The sequence below is a fragment of the Nelusetta ayraudi genome, unplaced genomic scaffold, assembly GCF_046127955.1.
Source record: "Nelusetta ayraudi isolate G7.1 ecotype Tasmania unplaced genomic scaffold, CSIRO-AGI_Nayr_v1 ptg000033l, whole genome shotgun sequence".
Lineage (NCBI taxonomy): Eukaryota > Metazoa > Chordata > Actinopteri > Tetraodontiformes > Monacanthidae > Nelusetta > Nelusetta ayraudi.
In genome coordinates, this window is record NW_027466083.1 from 4316613 (window position 1) to 4333463 (window position 16851).

Genomic DNA, 16851 nt, shown 5'->3' on the forward strand with positions numbered 1-16851 from the left:
CTTTGGTTTGTAAGATGTGACAATTACATATTTGTAGCTGCATTGTAATTCATACTACATCTACTGCTGCTGTGCAGCAATAACATGTTTAAAAAATACCACAATTGTTGTTTTTTTTTCCACTCTTATGCCACTCTTTTCCACTGCCATCCATCACGTGGCTTCTTTGCGCTCGGTGCAAGATGAGATCTCATCCAGACAACTGTGTGTCTCAGGTAGAAATGCAATGTGGGAACCATATGGCTCATCTTTCATCTACTCGGGGTATGCTAGGTGTGCTCATCAGGTTGATTCAACCTGAAAGAACAACAGACGTCAGTGTTCTGTAACCTGTTGCAGAACTCACGAGGCTGCAGATGTTTTGTGTGTCTTCCTAAGTCCTCTTGGTTGATCGCAATCAAAGCCATTGAAGTGTTGCAATATCAAGATGAGCAAACATGAGTGGAACTTCTGCCTTTTCAAACGGACACATGGTTTTTATGTGCAATTCACATACAGTGACTTTATGATGCACTTGGCTCAAAAGTTTTTATTCAACTTTTTTTGATTGTGTCACATCCTGACACATTTTCTAAGTGAATATCATAAACAGGTTTTGCAAAACCAGCTGCAAGAATTCCATCTGATTTCTGTATTCACTGCAGGTTTGCTTGCTATTAGCATTACGAAACCATATTACAGCTAGAATTGTATTCCCAAGAGTTATGACTCATCAGGAGCAAACGCTGGCATGTATGTGCAACATTACGTGGAACCAGATCTCCACATAGCAATCCAGTAAAGTGACTCTTGGAATATTAGCATCATACAAATTAATCCAAATGTAAATGAAAGGAAATCGCAAATGAAAAAAAGAACTTTTTGTTCAAATTTCATGATTTTCTTCCCTCTTTTTTTAACAAAACAAGGGAGCAATCGTTGAATATTGCGTGCATTTGAATGTGACCTTTGCAGTGGTTCACTTTGGCTATTTTTTTGTCTCCCACGCTTAAAATATTGAGTGTGTGAAAGAGTCTGCAACATTTATCAAAAACCAAAGACATTGAAGAAGGCCTTTACAAACAAGGGAAACTTAACTTAAATAATCATTGCTCAAAACCATTGTATTCACTCTAAACATCCACAGGCAGTCTAGAATAGTCTAAATAGACAGTTCCCGCAGCTGTGATTTCATCACAGTGGATGTATGTATGGAAGCAATCTGATTAAAAGCTGTCTGCAGAGAGTTAGGCTTTGAATTCATGAAATACTCTACGGTTTTACATATGGCCTCAATAATGGCATTTTGTCAAGGAGCCATTCGCCATTGTTTTTTATTAGGACAGTTTCAAATGGAAAACATCAGCTCCTGAAAGCAGCCTTTTGATGAAAGGCTTCAGTTTACATGATTAGAAAACACAGTGAAATTCAGGATTGTCCAGCGTTTTCAGTACTCTTGTCGTTGGAGAAAATGCAGAACAATGTTTTTATCGTATGTTTCGCAGTTCACTGGCCTTTATGGCAGTGGCCAGCAGGGTCTCTGTGAGTGTCATGGGTCATTCAGAGTTCTGTGTCTTGTCCTGGGCTGTATTTGACAAAGGTGCAGGTCAAAACAACAATCTTGTAACTCTTTGGGTGTCTGCATCAACACCTGCGACGCAAAAAAGAGTCTTGAGATTGATGTTTCACAGAACATCTTATTTTTTTGGTCCCCACAGGGGAATTTGTTTCTACTGGTCTCCACCATTATCATTTCCATACTGGACCCACTTGTAATGCTGTCCTTATTAAAACATTGTGGTGTGTAATTTTGTTTATATACATATTAAAAGATATTCAACTTGTAAAAACGTAGGACACTGTGAAAACTTCAGTTTTGTAAGTTTTCATTATATTTAAATACATCTGTTTTGTTCTGTTTTTAGAAAACACACAGTCTTTACTGATGGGTCTGTGATGAATTAATCATGGTGACATGTGCCAGTTAAAGACCAAAGCCAGAGTCTGTGGTAATTTCCTGGAGGGGCACCAGTTAGTTGCGCTCGTTGGCATCACTATGACTTTTTTCCTCCCCTTCTCCATACTTTGATTTCTACAGTGAGTCGCTGCCAAACAAGTGATGTTGCTACGGACAGCGACTGGAACCAGCAACACCTTGTTTCTTTTCAAAATAAACAACTCAAAGCTCGAGAATAGCCAAGCAGAGAAAGTGGTACTACTGAAACAGTGAGAGGCCATAGTGTTTATAATAAACAGCCATGTGAGTCACAGTTTAGTTGGAAATCTCCCTCCTTTGCCCCATTGTTTAAATAGGAAGTATTATTTCATTTCATTTGAAACGTGAGCGACCGCATGCAAGCGCCATCTTGTATGAGGTCTATTGTCTCTTCAAACAAAAGTGGGTTTGTGTGCTTGCACGTGTGTTATTGCAGCAGGTGAGGACTGGTCCTGCCTGAGCCCAACCCAGGCCCTCATAAAGCAGCTCTTATACTGTTGTGACATTGATGTTGAAAGAACACTTTCAAACACGACAGCCAGGAAAAAAAAAAAGCTAAAATGTTCACAGTGAGCACTGACGTCAGTACTGAAGTCTGTACATTTCAGTAGCTTCTCTGTCAAAGTTTAACATTTACGAAGCAATGATGTGATTTTGTACATTGTGTTTTGTTGTCGCTGATCTCTCTCTTAGTTCTTACTGTAGTTTCAAGTGTCATACACACTGTACACAGAGATTGTTCCTCATTCAAAATTACTTTGAAACTCTCTGTAGGTTCATTGTTCCAGGTTCTCATGTATGTTTAAAATGTTTCATCTATACTTGAATATAGAGACGAAAAACTGAAATGAAAATTTGCTGTCCTGTTCTGCCCCCTACTGTACAATCGTGGGCTCTCAACGTGCCCGGGGTATGTGGGCTCATACTCAAGGCAATGATAATGCAAACATTACTAATAGACGGTTTAAATAAAATTAAAAAAATAGATAAATAAATGTTTATCTGCACTGCTAGAAAACCAAGGATTCCAGCATTTTTAGTTTTGTTTTTTTTCCAAACCATGGACCTCACTTTCTTGGTTATATTACTTTATTACTTGATTTCATCTTTCATCCAATTCGAACCGCTAGGCTCATACATGGGCTGTGGTGAGTAACATAAATATAGATAAATATAGGAACTCCATCAACATAACAAAACAACTTGCACTAGGTTGGGGAAACTCTCACTCCAAATGTTCCACCTGCAAAGGGTCCTGGCACTCCCGATGGCACGTTTTGGGAACTGGAAAGAAAAAAAATCATTTTTGAACGACAGATGAAACGTTTTCATGGTATAAAGTAAGAAGTTGGCGCCAACACTCAACAATTCAAGTGTACACGACAGATAACCTTCAGACAGCAAAAGAAGAAGAAGAAGAAAAGACTGAACGAGGGTTTGATATTTTAGGTTAGAGGAGTAGAGTGCACAGGCTAAATTACTTCCGTTGTAATTTAGGCACCGTGTGGCTCCGCCCACCGCCGGCCAAACCGGAAGTTTAGCTGTTGTTGTCACACTGGAAGAAAATGGCTGCTGCTCCGACTTTTTTTCAATGGACATACTGATGTTTCAATTTCATTTCGTTTTCTCGCATTGGAGCTACAGTCGGCCGCTATGCAACCCAGAAGGCAAGTCCATCCGGCTAGGAGACATCATTGTCGCGTTGTCGGTTTGCCTTTCAGACGACGTGACATCATTAGCGCGGCTAGTAAGTTAAGCTTGGCCAATGGGAACGAGCTAGCATGCTAATTCTAGCCATATTAGCCCCAACGGTCAGGCAGGCAGACACCAACGAGCTTGTTGCTATTGAGCCACTCTCTTGACTGGGCTCACAGCGAGCCGGTCTCAACAACCAAGCCCGGGCTACTGTATTTTGTCTGCAGTTGGAAATGTTGGACTTTGAATTGTTTTCGTGGTACATCCTGAACTGAGGGAAACAAGTTGGTTGAAACTGTCGCTCGTCAGTATATTTTGCTGTTGGTGCCCGGCATCATCCTGGTTGTTTTAGCACCGGTGTTTATCTTATCAGCTGCGAGCCGCACGGAGCCTTCGTGGTGTTTGTTTATGCATCCTCAGCGCTTGTTTGGCCGTGATGCGAGCAATTGGTCTGCTCTATTGATGTGCAGGTCGTGAATGGTCACTATAAGAAGGTGACGGAGTGGGGCAGAAAGGACAGCATCTACCGTCACTCGCCTTGAAGCTGACGGTGGACCACAATGGTAAGTTTCCTCCCTTTCCCCTTGCACATTGACTAGACATTCTGCAGTTTTACTTTGTTACCCAGACACTGTCCACCCACAAATCATTTTCAATAAACCGCACACCTTGCTTTGGTGATCACCCATCTGGGATTTCATTGTGGGGTCTGATCTCTGTTTATGTCACTCTTCCTCCACAAAGCAACACATTTTGGAATATGCATTGGATCGAGCCGAGGTAAAGAGCTCTCGTTCAGTCTGTTGGAGTTGCATGTTGCTAGTAATAGAGAATAGATGAATGACCTTTTTTTCTTTCTTTTTTTTTTTTTTTTACCCATGTGCGCTTGTTTTGTGCACTACATGCACTTCTTTAACTTTGCATTCAGTCCAAGATGCGTGCATGTGTTGCTTAGTGCCGCTTGTTGTTCTTTTTTGCAGTACATTGTTGAAAGTGCTCGACAACGACCAGCCAAGAGAAGAATTTCATCTGGCGGAAGGAAGAGTTTGTATCAGAAGCTCTATGAGCTGTACATAGAGGAATGTGAGAAAGAGCCAGAGTTAAAGGTCTGTATGATGCAATGTGACACAAGCTTATTAATGGATAATGAGGTTGTTCTGCAAAGAGCAGTGGAGATGATGCACAGGATATGCACTTCTGACTAAATGACATTGTTCAGTTGCAAGTTTGTCAAGTGTATATTGAATGAAGAAGTGTAAAGTCTTCCTTTTTATTTTTTTTACAGTGTAACAAAGGCACACATTGATTACGTTATTTTCCACCACCATCCCCTGTGTTGTGTTGTATACTTTACACCACAAAACAATGACTGATAACGGTGATTTAGGGGAGAATAGGAAACAACAAATGCACAGTTTTGACATGGATTGTTACCTCACTTTAGTTCCTGTTAAAAGTGATTTAGCTCTTTTGTATTTAATGCTGACGCTGTTGCTTTCTAGAACTTGAGGAGGAATGTGAATCTACTGGAGAAGCTGGTGTCTCAGGAGTCATTATCATGTCTGGTGGTCAACCTGTACCCTGGGAATGAAGGCTACTCTTTAATGCTCAGGGGCAAAAATGGATCAGGTAAGAGAAGACGGCTAAAATGATGCGTCCCAGTCGTGTTCTTTGTGGTCATTTGTTGCCATTTTCTTAGCAGTCTTATCAATCCATGGGTTTGTTTTCTAGATTCTGAAACCATTCGTCTGCCATATGAAGAAAAGGAACTGCTGGAATATCTAGATGCAGAGGAATTGCCTCCTATTCTGGTGGATCTGTTGGAGAAATCACAGGTTTGCTTGCATATTTCAAACACATTTCATGAAGTGACAGTTCTCTGCCATCGTTATATTAGCATGTCTAATTTGTGTCTTATGTCCCAGGTAAACATCTTCCACTGTGGCTGTGTAATAGTAGAAGTGAGAGACTACAGGCAGTCGGGTAATACCAAGATGCCCACTTACCAGAGCAGACACATCTTGTTGCGGCCAACCATGCAGGTGAGCTAACAGGACAGGATGTGTAAAACAATTACTAATGGGACAGCAGACAAACATGAACAATTTTCTTCTTTTTTTTTTGCCTTTCAGACTCTGGTGTCCGATGTTCATGCCATGACCAGTGACCACCACAAGTGGACACAGGTAAAGTGGCGTGTTTAGCTTCACACTTGCAATCAAATAATTTGATTGTCTTGTTGACTGACTTGCTATTTTATTTTAAAAAGGACAATGATTATCCCTTTGAGTTACTGTTTATTCCATGCTTTAAATTGTCTTAGCGAACGGCTTCGCTCCGGTTTTATGACCTCTTTGTTCTCTGCTTTAGGATGATAAGTTACAGCTGGAGAGTCAGTTGCTTCTGGCCATATCTGAACCTCTGTGCCTGGACCCCTCTATTTCTGTCACGTGCACAGCCAATCGTCTCCTCTACAACCGGCAGAAAATGAACACTCGCCCCATGAAACGGTACAGGAGTGAAATCACTCATCTCATGCATCCTGTTTTGGGGGAAATCAATAAGAAAAACTATTGTTGTTTTTTTTTTGTTTGAAATGGCACATTTTAAAATGATAAATGGCCAGTGAGACAAAATCACTTTAAAGGCCTACCATTTGTTGTCTTTGGTACAATAGCTGTTTCAAAAGGTATTCAAGAGCTGCACTGAACCGGCAGCAGGAGCTGTCCCATCTGCCTATGCCACCGCAGTTACGACTGTACGACTACCTGCAGAAGAGGAAGGAGCGGAAATCCACTCCTGTTGTAGACCTGAAGATCTCAAAGATGGGAAATGTGAGTGGTCTACATACCCACAGTCTGTTTTCTTTATATGTGGGGGAGTCAATACGAGTTTGCCAATTTTCTGTAGCTTCATCCATCTGTGTCTTTAACTCGATGCAAATCACTATGAATTAAAACTGGAACTCAGCCTACATTTTTGTTTTCTCTGCTGCTGTTTCTCCGTTCTTGCAATGCCCATCATTTGCAGTGTGTGGACACATGGAAGCAGAGCAACTGCCAACTAACTGTACCAAAGGAAATCGACGTAAGTAGCAAAGTGCTTTACTATAACATATAATTTACACGCTTCAATGAAGCTACTTAAAACCTACCAATTTTCAAGTCTGGAATGCACCAAATTGATTTGGTTATGTGTTGAATTAGGTGGAAAAATATGCTGTGGTTGAGAAATCCCTGCAGTTGGAGGACTCTCAGCCCACCACTGTAATCTGGCCTGCAGAGGTAAGTGTAACTGAGCCAGTAACAGTCACAGGAATATAGATTGATGACGGCTGCTGGTAATAAACAAGGGGCGATTGTGTGTTATTGTGCAATAGTTTGGATAAAAAACAAAATGAAATTCTGTGGTCCTCCTGCACCATAAGAATGCAGCAATGTGGAATATTTCTAAATCAAACACATGATCTTTTGTTCTGAGGAACAAAAGGCCAAAGTGCTCTGGACAGGAACCACAAAAGCTTTTCTGTGTTGGACAGGTGTTGTTGTTTTTTTTTTTTGGTTGTTTTTTTTGGGGTTATTTTTTTGGTTGAAAGATACGTCTATCATCATCCAAGAAAGAAGTCCTGTTTCCTGCAACTCAGCACTTAAGACTTGTAGTTCCAGTCTCCCTCCATTAATATATTATACATACATGATTAATAGTTTGCTAAGTTCTTCTATTTACTCCCATAATCTTTTTTCTCCTGTCCACCTTGTTCACACAGGAAGTTGTAAATGACTACACATTTGAGTGTGAGGTTGGGGGCCAATCCCAACGGACCAAAGTGTCTATCTTCCAGTCAATGGGAGACCCACTGGTGTACGGGAAGATCTACTGTGCTAAAGAGCAAAAAGCTGAAGAGGAAAACTCTGACCTGAAACTCATACACCCTCCGTAAGTACTGCGTTTGTGTGTTTTTGGGGTGTTGACGGCAGTTTCGCTCAGTAACCAAGAGCAACATTCTGAAATTCTTAATATGCTGAACTTTGTCTGTTTGTTCCCCTTTTCGCAGCTTCCTCATTGGCTCGAAGATAGACGCAGACAGGTGAAATGCCATATTCATTTCAGCCGACATCCCAGTAAAGCCCAGACACTTAGACGCTTTAGGATACGGCTGCGTGAAAGTGCATGTTTAATGTGTGTGTTGTGTCTGTTTAAAGGTTTCTTAATCAGTACAAAGGTGTGTACGAGAAAGATGTAAAGTGTCAGGTCAAGATGTCCCACAACTCAGGCAGCGTTGGACAGGGGCCCCTGTCCCCCAGTAAAGATGAGGTGAGTCCTGCCTCAGCCATGAGTGAGTCCAGTTGAGGAGGTGAGGAGGTGATTGCACTTTGTTCAGCCAACATGGAGGACTGCGTCAGTCAGCGCTGTGATTTGTTTGCCCAAGTCATTTTTTCATTGACTTTCAACAAAGTGCTCTCAGCCAGAAAAAAATGAGTTAAAATGTTCTGTCTCGCTTTTGATTTGAGATCTGAGAGAATCACATTTGTCCTGCGCAGGGTGACGGTATTTCTCCACTGGTCCAGTCGTCTGTTTTGGGAAAAGGGGTGAAGCACCGCCCCCCTCCTATCAAAATGCCTTCAGGATCAGGCAGCAGCTCCTCAGGTATGTCTAGTGCGCTGAATGCAGCAGAAAATGTACACCTTACACCTGTTGGTAAAGGACTGAAACTTGATCAAAGCAGTCAAGACATGCAGCTGGAAAAACAGCATTACAGAATCTTGCATGGCAGAAAAAACCCGTCCGAACTGTTTTAAGGCAGCATAGCTTCATCAAGTCTAGCAGCACGCGCATATCAGGTAGATTATGTTCGAGAGTTTAACCTGTGGGAGAGCACCGTTTGATTATTGTATGGCTGGGGGGGGTCCCTGTCACATCACATGCAAGCAGAATTTAAAGACCAAATTTGTGGTAATTCAGTTTTGCATAAAACTGGTCCACTTAAAATAAGGGCAGGAGAGTATAACCCCTTCCTAAAGTTATTTAGTCTTGTGATGGATTAAATGAGAAGTCAGTTGATGTCCTTTTGATGAGCTTTTAAACGTGGAAGACACCAAACTTATCAGTCGAGAGGTCGCACACTTAACTTAGCTTAACTTAGCACTTAACACTGAAATTGCACTCTATGTCATCACAAGGTTTTTAGATTCTCGCTGTGGTGCATCCACATCTTCATGTCTTTCTCTTTTTATCGCAGTAAAAGACTGTTCAGGTTTTAACTGCCATCTCTCTTGTCTAGGTAATCCATATAGTTCACAACCCACCAGTGGTCTACTCAAGTGCCCTACACCCCCTCCTGCCAAAAGCCAGTCTCTGAACAGGAAGCACTCCATGGAGCTGGGTCAGAGCGGCCTGCTTTCGCCTGCCTCCCTCTCCCCGAAGGGCTCCTCACAGAGTGAGTGCTCCGAAGACTCCCATCTGTCAAGTGTTGTGAGCTTGAGTTGCGCTGCAACATCTGACATGAGTTTTTCTTAAGTCCAAAGCTTTCCAGATGTGGAGTTCTCTCTGCAAATGATGAAAAATGAGTCTCAACTCAGGGCCAGATTTAAAAAATTTTTTTTTTTAAATGGAGAAAAACAAGAAGAAGCTACATGGAAATATTTTGAGAGCTGAAGACACTAAACACAGTCATGAGTGCAGACACATGTTCAAAAAAGAAAATCACCTAATATCCAGCTTGACCAAAGATTTGCTATTATTTATTTTTTTAGATCAATTTTTGCATCTGAATCTCTGCTGTTGTAAAATTTTTGATTCTTCCTAACGGATGCGTCTGCTGTCTCTTTCATTTCAGGATCAGGAACCCCAAAGCCATCTACGCCCACGCCCACCAACACGCCGTGCTCGACCCCACACCCTACCGACTCCCTCTCCGCGCCTCTCTCAGTGACCCCCAACGCCTCGGACCCCCCCATGGTTCAGAGCCAGTCGCAGCCTGCCCTCCTCACGCCTTTTGCCCAGCAGCAGCTGGCCCTCAGCCAGCCACTGCCCGTCATGACCATCCCTCTGCCCACCATGGGCACATCCATCACCACGGGAACCACCTCATCGCAGGTCATGGCCAACCCGGCAGGCCTCAATTTCATCAACGTGGTCAGCTCAGTCTGGTAAGAGGAAAAGTGATGCAATAAGCGACAAAGTCCCTCATTGGTCTCTGGCTGTTTTCATGATGATCTTTTCCTGTTTGTTTGGGTTTTTTTTTTTTTGCAGCAGTCCTCAGACATTAATGAGCGGTCCCAACCCCATGCTGGGACCAAGTCTTAACCTGAGTGGAATCCTGCCACCTGGAGGGCTGATGTCCACCATGCAGCCTGCGCCACAGACCGGTAGGACTAAACTGCCAAGACACTTGGAGACTAAATGCCTCTGATGGCAGAATCATGTAGCATGCAGATCATTAATCGTCATGTTAATTGTGACGCCTATTTGTTTTGCAGGAACTCCTTTTGGCTTGAACAACAGTGCTGGGCTGAGACCATTGAACCTCCTGCAGGTAAGACTCTGCAGCAGTGAGCCTGCATCACCGCTAGTTGACGGCATGCACTTGTTACTGTATCTGATTGACACACTGCCACTCCTGGTCCTTGGGTCTCTACATCTGGAATAACGATGAGCTGTGTGTCAGTGCACAGCTCAACAGTTCTCCTCACATCCCTTCACTCCTCCACTTCACTGCATAAGGCATGCAGTGATCAACTTCTTGCAAATTGTTCTAGATCTGATATTCCGGTAGTGGTAAACGGCCCTGTTACCTTATTTTTGTTTGATTGTGTTGTTAACTCTCCCGTTTCCCTCTGCTTTTGTCCCCGTGTGCATTTTTTCCCGGTCTCTGCCTGACTTCTCTCCAACCCGTCTCTTATCCTGACCCCTGCCCTCGTGTCTCTCCCTTGATTTTTGTGTTTTTTTTTTGTGCGTGTGTTTGGCGTCCTTTTGTCGCATCTTTAGATCCCTGGTCCTCTCATCTTTAACTCTCTGCAGCAGCAGCAGCTGTCTCAGTTCTCCCCACAGCAAAGTCAGTCAGCCACCTCCAGTCCTCAACAGCAGGGGGAGACGGTAAGACAAGCACCTGGATGGGTGCAAAATTATGAAGGATTATTCCGGGCTGTAAAACGTGTTTTCAGGAAGAAAAAAAAACTGATACTTAAAGGTCCTATATTACAACTATTTCAGTGTACTTCTTTACTCCTGCTAAAATTGATGCTTTGTTGGACCTTCCACATGTTTGACAGGGACTAAAAACCTGGCAAACTTGGTCTCAGAGAATTAATAAGCACCTGGCAGAATGCTCCTTGTGACAACATCTCTGCCTCATTTACATTAGCAGCATTCTCCCCATCATTAGTCAATGAATTATAATAAAGCTTGACTTTGTAATTTGTTTGAGTTGTACAACTATGTTCTTGTTGCTTTGATTGGGACAAGGCCCAGAATCAGTCCTGCCGTGCAGAGGCAGTGCTGACACAAGTAAAAACAAGTCTTTGCCAAAGACGCCTCATAAGCTCATAATGAGTGAACTCTGTGTTACCTCGGACCTTCTCTGCAGGGCGACCAGGGGTCTGAGCAGAGTTTAGGAAACCAGCAAACAGCAGTCATCAATCTGGGAGTGGGAGGCTTCATGTCTCCACAGGCGGCAGGTGTGTGTCGCATATACACACACATACACACTCACACAGTCAGGCTCACACACACCTAACCAACACACACACACGTTTCCACCAAACACACCTCCTTGTGCTGTCCTTCAAACTACTAAAACAAACATGACACAATGGGACTAAGTAGTACTAATGTATCTTGTTTTGTCTTCTGAGTTCATTAGGTCTGTAACTGAACACAGTCATTTTTCTGTAGTTGTTATTCCTCTCTGTGGAGCTTGTAACAAATGACGAGAGAGACTCAACTTCCCCTCCCTGCTGCATTCTTTTCTGTTCCCCTTCCTCTCTCCCTCCTTTACTTCTTTTCCTTTTGCACTTTCTCTCACTCTGCTCATTTTCAATCTTTCCTGCTCTCTGCCTTATTCTCCATTTCAACCTTTGTCCACTTTCACCTTTGGGTCCCTCTGCCTTGCTGCTTGTCCCGTTTATTTGTTGTGTCTGTCATGTCATCTCCTTTCTCGTGTGTCGCTTTGCATCAACTGAAACTTCAAATCCTCCGAACCTCCCTTTTAAAACTCACTGATTTCCCATTGCTGTCTGTCTGTCTGTGCATTTGTCTTCCACTCCTCACTCCATTCCCCCCGCCACCCTGCCTTCTTTGTGTGGTCACCTCCTCTGGGGCTCCCTCTCTCCTTCCTACCCCAATAGTGCTGTCCCAGTTGGGCTGTGGGCTGGATGGGTCTGGGCCCCCGCTGCCTTCTCCAAGGCTTCACCAGCAGCACCAGCCACAGATCCAAGTAATACAGCAACTTTAACATTTATATACACATGCAATTGTAGGACTTAACTAGATTGCTGAAGTAAAGTCCCATGTCTAAATACAAAAGGCAAGTGTGCTTTATTGCAAATTATTGGCCTGTGGCACATTTTGGTCCCTGTATGTATTCACTTTACAAATCATTTCTGGCAAAAGAACAAATAGAAATGAAGTAACACTAAAGCTGTGTTTGTGTTAATTAAGGCTGAATGCTGAATCTGCAGTTTTCCAGAAATCCAGGATGAAAAATAACAATTTGAGAGTGTGTAGAATGTGGAACCTTTAAAGCCCAAAAAAAAGCACATTGTTGGTTTAAGGTAGAAAAAAAATACCCAAGGCAGATAGGAACAAATCTTTTTACTTGATTTTGGTGTAACCAACCATGAAAGACAAATTCTTGATTTAGCCGTTAGTCTGATTTTTATTTTGTGGAGGTCCACTGTTGCTCTTTTGCAGACCCACACCAGTCACATGTTTTTCTGTGCTGTCGGGTTGACATGTTTTGTTTTTTTGTTTTTTTTATTATCATTATGTTTTTTTTTCAAAGATCTCAGTCTTTCCCAAAACTAGCAGCAGTCCACAAGGCCGAGCTTGCAGCAGCAACTAACAGCGTGTCGATAGCGGGAGGCATGACCTTTCAAAAACACTCTTACCCGACAGTGTTTCCCAGTTTAATGTGCTGCACACTGTTGAATGTCACTGATGGCACTGTGGCAGATCAGAGACGGCAGGCTGCCCCACTGCGAGCATGAATCCAAAGGTGTTGTCGACCATGCCCAGTTGAAGTTGCTGACTTACTCCGAGCAGGAAGCATGGTTGCTGTGCTGCATGTTTTGCTGCGCAGAACACAGCCAATCGTTTTTTGTTTATTTAATTTCTTATTTTTAAACTCCAGAGCGCCCCCAGGTGTTGCTTCACTGTGTCCAGCCTCGCCCCCCTCAGTGCCCCAAGTCTCTCCTCTTCTTACCCTCCTCCTCCTCCTCCGCACCCCATTAACCACTCTTCAGTGTTTTGTCTACACACTCCTCTTGTTCGCCGTCCCAGGCTGTAGTTCAGCTTCACTAACATGCCACATTTGCTTTATGTCACTTGTAGCAACGCATCAAGATCCCCTCTGCTAATTTTGTTTTTGTTGTTTTTCTTCTTCTTCTTTCATTTCTTCTCCTGCACTGCGACAGTTGCAATTCTTGCAGCACCAAATGCAGCAGCAGCAAATGGCTATGGGAACAGCGGCTCCTCAGGGGGGAGTGCCACAGCAACATACCGCCAGCCAACCAAGAAGTAAGAGGAAGAGGAGCATGCCACAGCCGCTCCCCAAATCGTGAAAGACTAAACCACGCTATGGACCCTCCCCTGAGCCCTACACGGACGTGAACAATCCATACTGTGCTCTTTGTCTGCCTCACTGTGGAGACTGCAGGCAAAAAAGTCCTTTCTGTGTCTTTTTCTAGCTGACAAATTTGTATGGAACGGTTGTCCAAGGTCTTCGGAGAACCAAAACTGTCTTTGCCATAGAGGATGAGAGGGGTTTTTCTTTTTTTAAAAACAGGGAGCCTGACAGTAAGAGGACCTTGATATTTTTTTGAAATGAAATAATAAGAAGAAGGTCCCTACAAAAGTGAGTGGACTTTCGTAGGGACACATCGCCTGTTCAGGAAGACTTTTCAATACAAGGGGCCCCTGTGGACCGAGTGGATCTTGGATGCGTATTGGCAGAGGGATCCCTTACATGAGCCTGCCTCTGCTTGGTTGGCACCCCAGTAGAAACTGCCCTTAAAGCACAGATCCTAGCTGAGCTCAAACGACACCAAAAAAAAGAAGAAAAACTCAGCATCACCAATACATGTGAGAATGCAAATCTGATCCTGGAGCAGTGCCTGGGGGCAGCTCTCTACCTCTCAGTCAGTCAGAAGGCTGTCTTCTGTTCGCCATCTCGGCACAGGGCTCTAGCGGGAGGGGGCGGGGGGTGGAGATCAACATGCAAGATGGTGTATCTGCTTTTGTACAGCACATTTTGAAAAAGGCATTTTCTTTTAATGAGTTCATGAGCCATGAACGTATTCTTGTGAGACATTTCTGGACACTGAGAGATAATTTTTTAAGCAGTCTTTGTCAGCAGTTTTATTGTTATTAAAAAAAATGAATATATATTGACAGTGAAAAATACAGCTTTTAGATAAAAAAAAAAGCGTTGCCTCAGCATTTTTATTGTGACGGCTTCACACTATTTAAGACTTTGACAATTAGTTTCTGGATCTCCCTTTGACGCAGTGTTGCTCTGTTCACACAGTCCTGCAGCTTCTCTCCAGACAGTGACGTCCCACCTGGGTCACAGGGAAAGACTGTTTACATAACAGGTTGTGGCTTTGATTTTCCCAACAATCGGCTCAATTGCATTAGTTGATAATAAGGCAGGTAAGGAATAACTGACATGAGTTTAATGGTGTTGTCAATTCCACATTAGCTTGGTTACAAGTAACCTTGGGGACACATGACTACATGACGGTTCCAAAAAACAGGTAAAAGCAAATGTAGGGATTTTTAGCAACAGTAAAGCAGGGAATCTACAGTTTCTATTGGCCCATCCACCTTTGTAATTTGTTCATGTACACAGACCTTATGGTAGAGCAAAAGTGATGGATGCCTTGCACTGCAGTGGTTTTAGAAAACTACAGTGTCTTTTTGAGGCTTTTGAAAACACTGCAGTGCACATCACAACTTTTGACTTTCTGCTGTGGTATCAAAACTGATATCAAAGCAGCTGCAGACCTCCTCTGACCTGGTTTGTGTACAGCACACAGTCGATCTCCCTCATCGGTCACCACAGTGAGCCGAGCCGTGGACAGACTCTCCTCCTCTGCTGAGGGGTCGACGATCAGTATGGAGCTACAGGGAGAGTCCATGACAATTATAAAACACTGGACATGGTTTTATCCTGGACAAAGCCTGAAGGTCACTAACTCACCCATCAAAGATGCAAAAAGATGCAGCAACAGGATGCTTGTGGATTTTCAGCCCTCGTCTTTTATCTATATTCACAACGGGTGCGCACGTCTCTGCATTGATGGTGACTTCTGGGAGTTGAGCTGTTGAGAGCAGGGGCATTATGAGAATTTTATTTTATTTATTTTTTTAATGTGTATGAATAAGGGCACTCTTAGCAGAGGGTTTGACAGCACGTACTGTTCTTCAGGGCAGCCAAGAGGGAAGTGACACAAGCATCCAGCAGGTTTCCATCATAGTCGAGACACAAAATGTCACAATAGAGCACCCAGCACAACTGCAAACAATAATCAGGGCCAGTGGTTACAGCATAAAATCAGTGTACATGCAAAATAATTTACAATTCATGATTGTGTAACGTATACTTTTGTGTTACCTTTCCTCTCTCGATGCACAAGTCCTCTGTTTGGATCATTTCAGAGCTGCAACACAAATGACCTGAAGGTTAAAAGAGGCCAAAGGGGAGAACAAACACCTTTAGAGAGTATTAAATAAAACAATAATAATACAAATAAATTCTCGCACCTTTCGATGACATCAGCAATGAACTGACTGGCAGCCTGTGCCTGTTCTCCGGGTGGGCCAGGCCGGAAGCGGGAGGAACACAGTGGAGGCAGGTCCACATTGGGCACTTAGCAAAGGAGGACAGAGATCAACAGTCAGTGTTTGTTTAATGACTGTATGAATGTTGCCTAGAAGGTAGCACCCAAGTATTTTCTACAAGCTTAGTGATTTGGTATAAAACATTTTCTTACCAACGTAACCTTTCCCTGGTGTCTCCACTGTTGGGTTCGTCAGCTCCTGCAGGTGCAGAAACACAGCCAATCCATCACTGACGCAGACTCATTGAAACACATAGATTTAAGATATAACCTGAGGTCATTTACAGCTTTAATCCCGCAGATAACCGTGGTATTTCCGAGCTTCACCAGCGCTGAGCCGTCTGCTGTTGAAATGGATCCTAAGCGGAAAGACAGGTGTGAACTCCTCTTGTGTTGACTCTAAATTAAACAATTTTATATATATATACACAAACTGTTTCTGAGTCTCACCTATGTTAAGTGTCGTTATTCTGAATTCTGACAGCTCCCGTCCATCGGGTCGACAATTTTCTTTCTGGGGGGGAAAGGGAAAGAAAAATCATATATATCTATCATAACTCATTGACTCTGGCGACGTCTGAATGGACATCTGATCTGCATTTTGATCACTAACCAGGAAGCTCCTGTGATACTCCAGTGGCTCAGCCGTCCTGAAAAATATACGTCGAACTGAGATTAACCAATGTTTAGTTTATACACAGTACAAATATCAGAAATACTCTATTTTTCGTATAATTATTATAGATATGGAGAATCTTACTTGTAGCCAGCCGCCATGATGTTTTGATTAACCACGTGGGTTTGGATGACGTACTACGGTAGCCTACAGAAGGAAAAGTTCAATCTGTTACTTTCCTACATGCAGCAACCTAAGTTCTAATTAATAGATTTCGTGTTTATAAAATGTAACTTTGATGTGATATGTGATAAGAGAAGTAGTTGTTTTATGTCATATTTGCATTTTAGACGATCACGTTGGTTTTGGTACGGTAGCTAACTCTGTGGGATGCAAGGGGTCTTTCAATCCACCCTATTTTGAAAATTCTTGTTTGTCTTACACCTAAACTATCTACATTTCTGTAAAATTAGTTTGGGCTGATTTTAGTTTGTAACCAAAGTCCC

At 43.0% G+C, this 16851-nt stretch overlaps 2 protein-coding genes across 5 annotated transcripts; one reads left to right on the forward strand and one right to left on the reverse strand.

Moving 5' to 3' along the window:
* Window positions 1-3485: 3485 nt before the first annotated feature.
* Window positions 3486-14117, forward strand: supt20 (SPT20 homolog, SAGA complex component). 4 transcript variants are annotated; one of them, XM_076031721.1, is made up of 24 exons: window positions 3486-3642; window positions 4141-4233; window positions 4415-4450; window positions 4651-4776; window positions 5173-5299; window positions 5402-5505; window positions 5596-5712; window positions 5803-5856; window positions 6041-6180; window positions 6348-6504; window positions 6701-6757; window positions 6877-6954; window positions 7437-7606; window positions 7725-7757; window positions 7873-7984; window positions 8212-8317; window positions 8952-9107; window positions 9507-9819; window positions 9926-10038; window positions 10150-10205; window positions 10658-10765; window positions 11256-11346; window positions 12016-12104; window positions 13303-14117. In XM_076031721.1, exons 2-24 carry the CDS (start codon window positions 4231-4233, stop codon window positions 13447-13449), a joined length of 2493 nt encoding a protein of 830 aa, XP_075887836.1. In that variant the 5' UTR covers window positions 3486-3642; window positions 4141-4230; the 3' UTR covers window positions 13450-14117. The 4 variants fall into 4 exon arrangements, with proteins under 4 accessions (XP_075887836.1, XP_075887837.1, XP_075887834.1 ...); XM_076031719.1 differs by having other exon boundaries at window positions 3487-3642; window positions 9923-10038; XM_076031722.1 differs by lacking the exon at window positions 4415-4450 and having other exon boundaries at window positions 9923-10038.
* Window positions 14118-14215: 98 nt separating this feature from the next.
* Window positions 14216-16580, reverse strand: exosc8 (exosome component 8). The gene is made up of 11 exons (XM_076031735.1): window positions 16490-16580; window positions 16343-16379; window positions 16180-16243; window positions 16015-16088; window positions 15883-15928; window positions 15653-15758; window positions 15504-15549; window positions 15308-15404; window positions 15090-15210; window positions 14904-15010; window positions 14216-14448 (listed from the first exon to the last, which is right to left on the reverse strand). The coding sequence occupies exons 1-11, from the start codon at window positions 16504-16506 to the stop codon at window positions 14330-14332; spliced, it is 834 nt and encodes a 277-aa protein (XP_075887850.1). The 5' UTR covers window positions 16507-16580; the 3' UTR covers window positions 14216-14329.
* Between the last annotated feature and the right edge of the window lie 271 nt (window positions 16581-16851).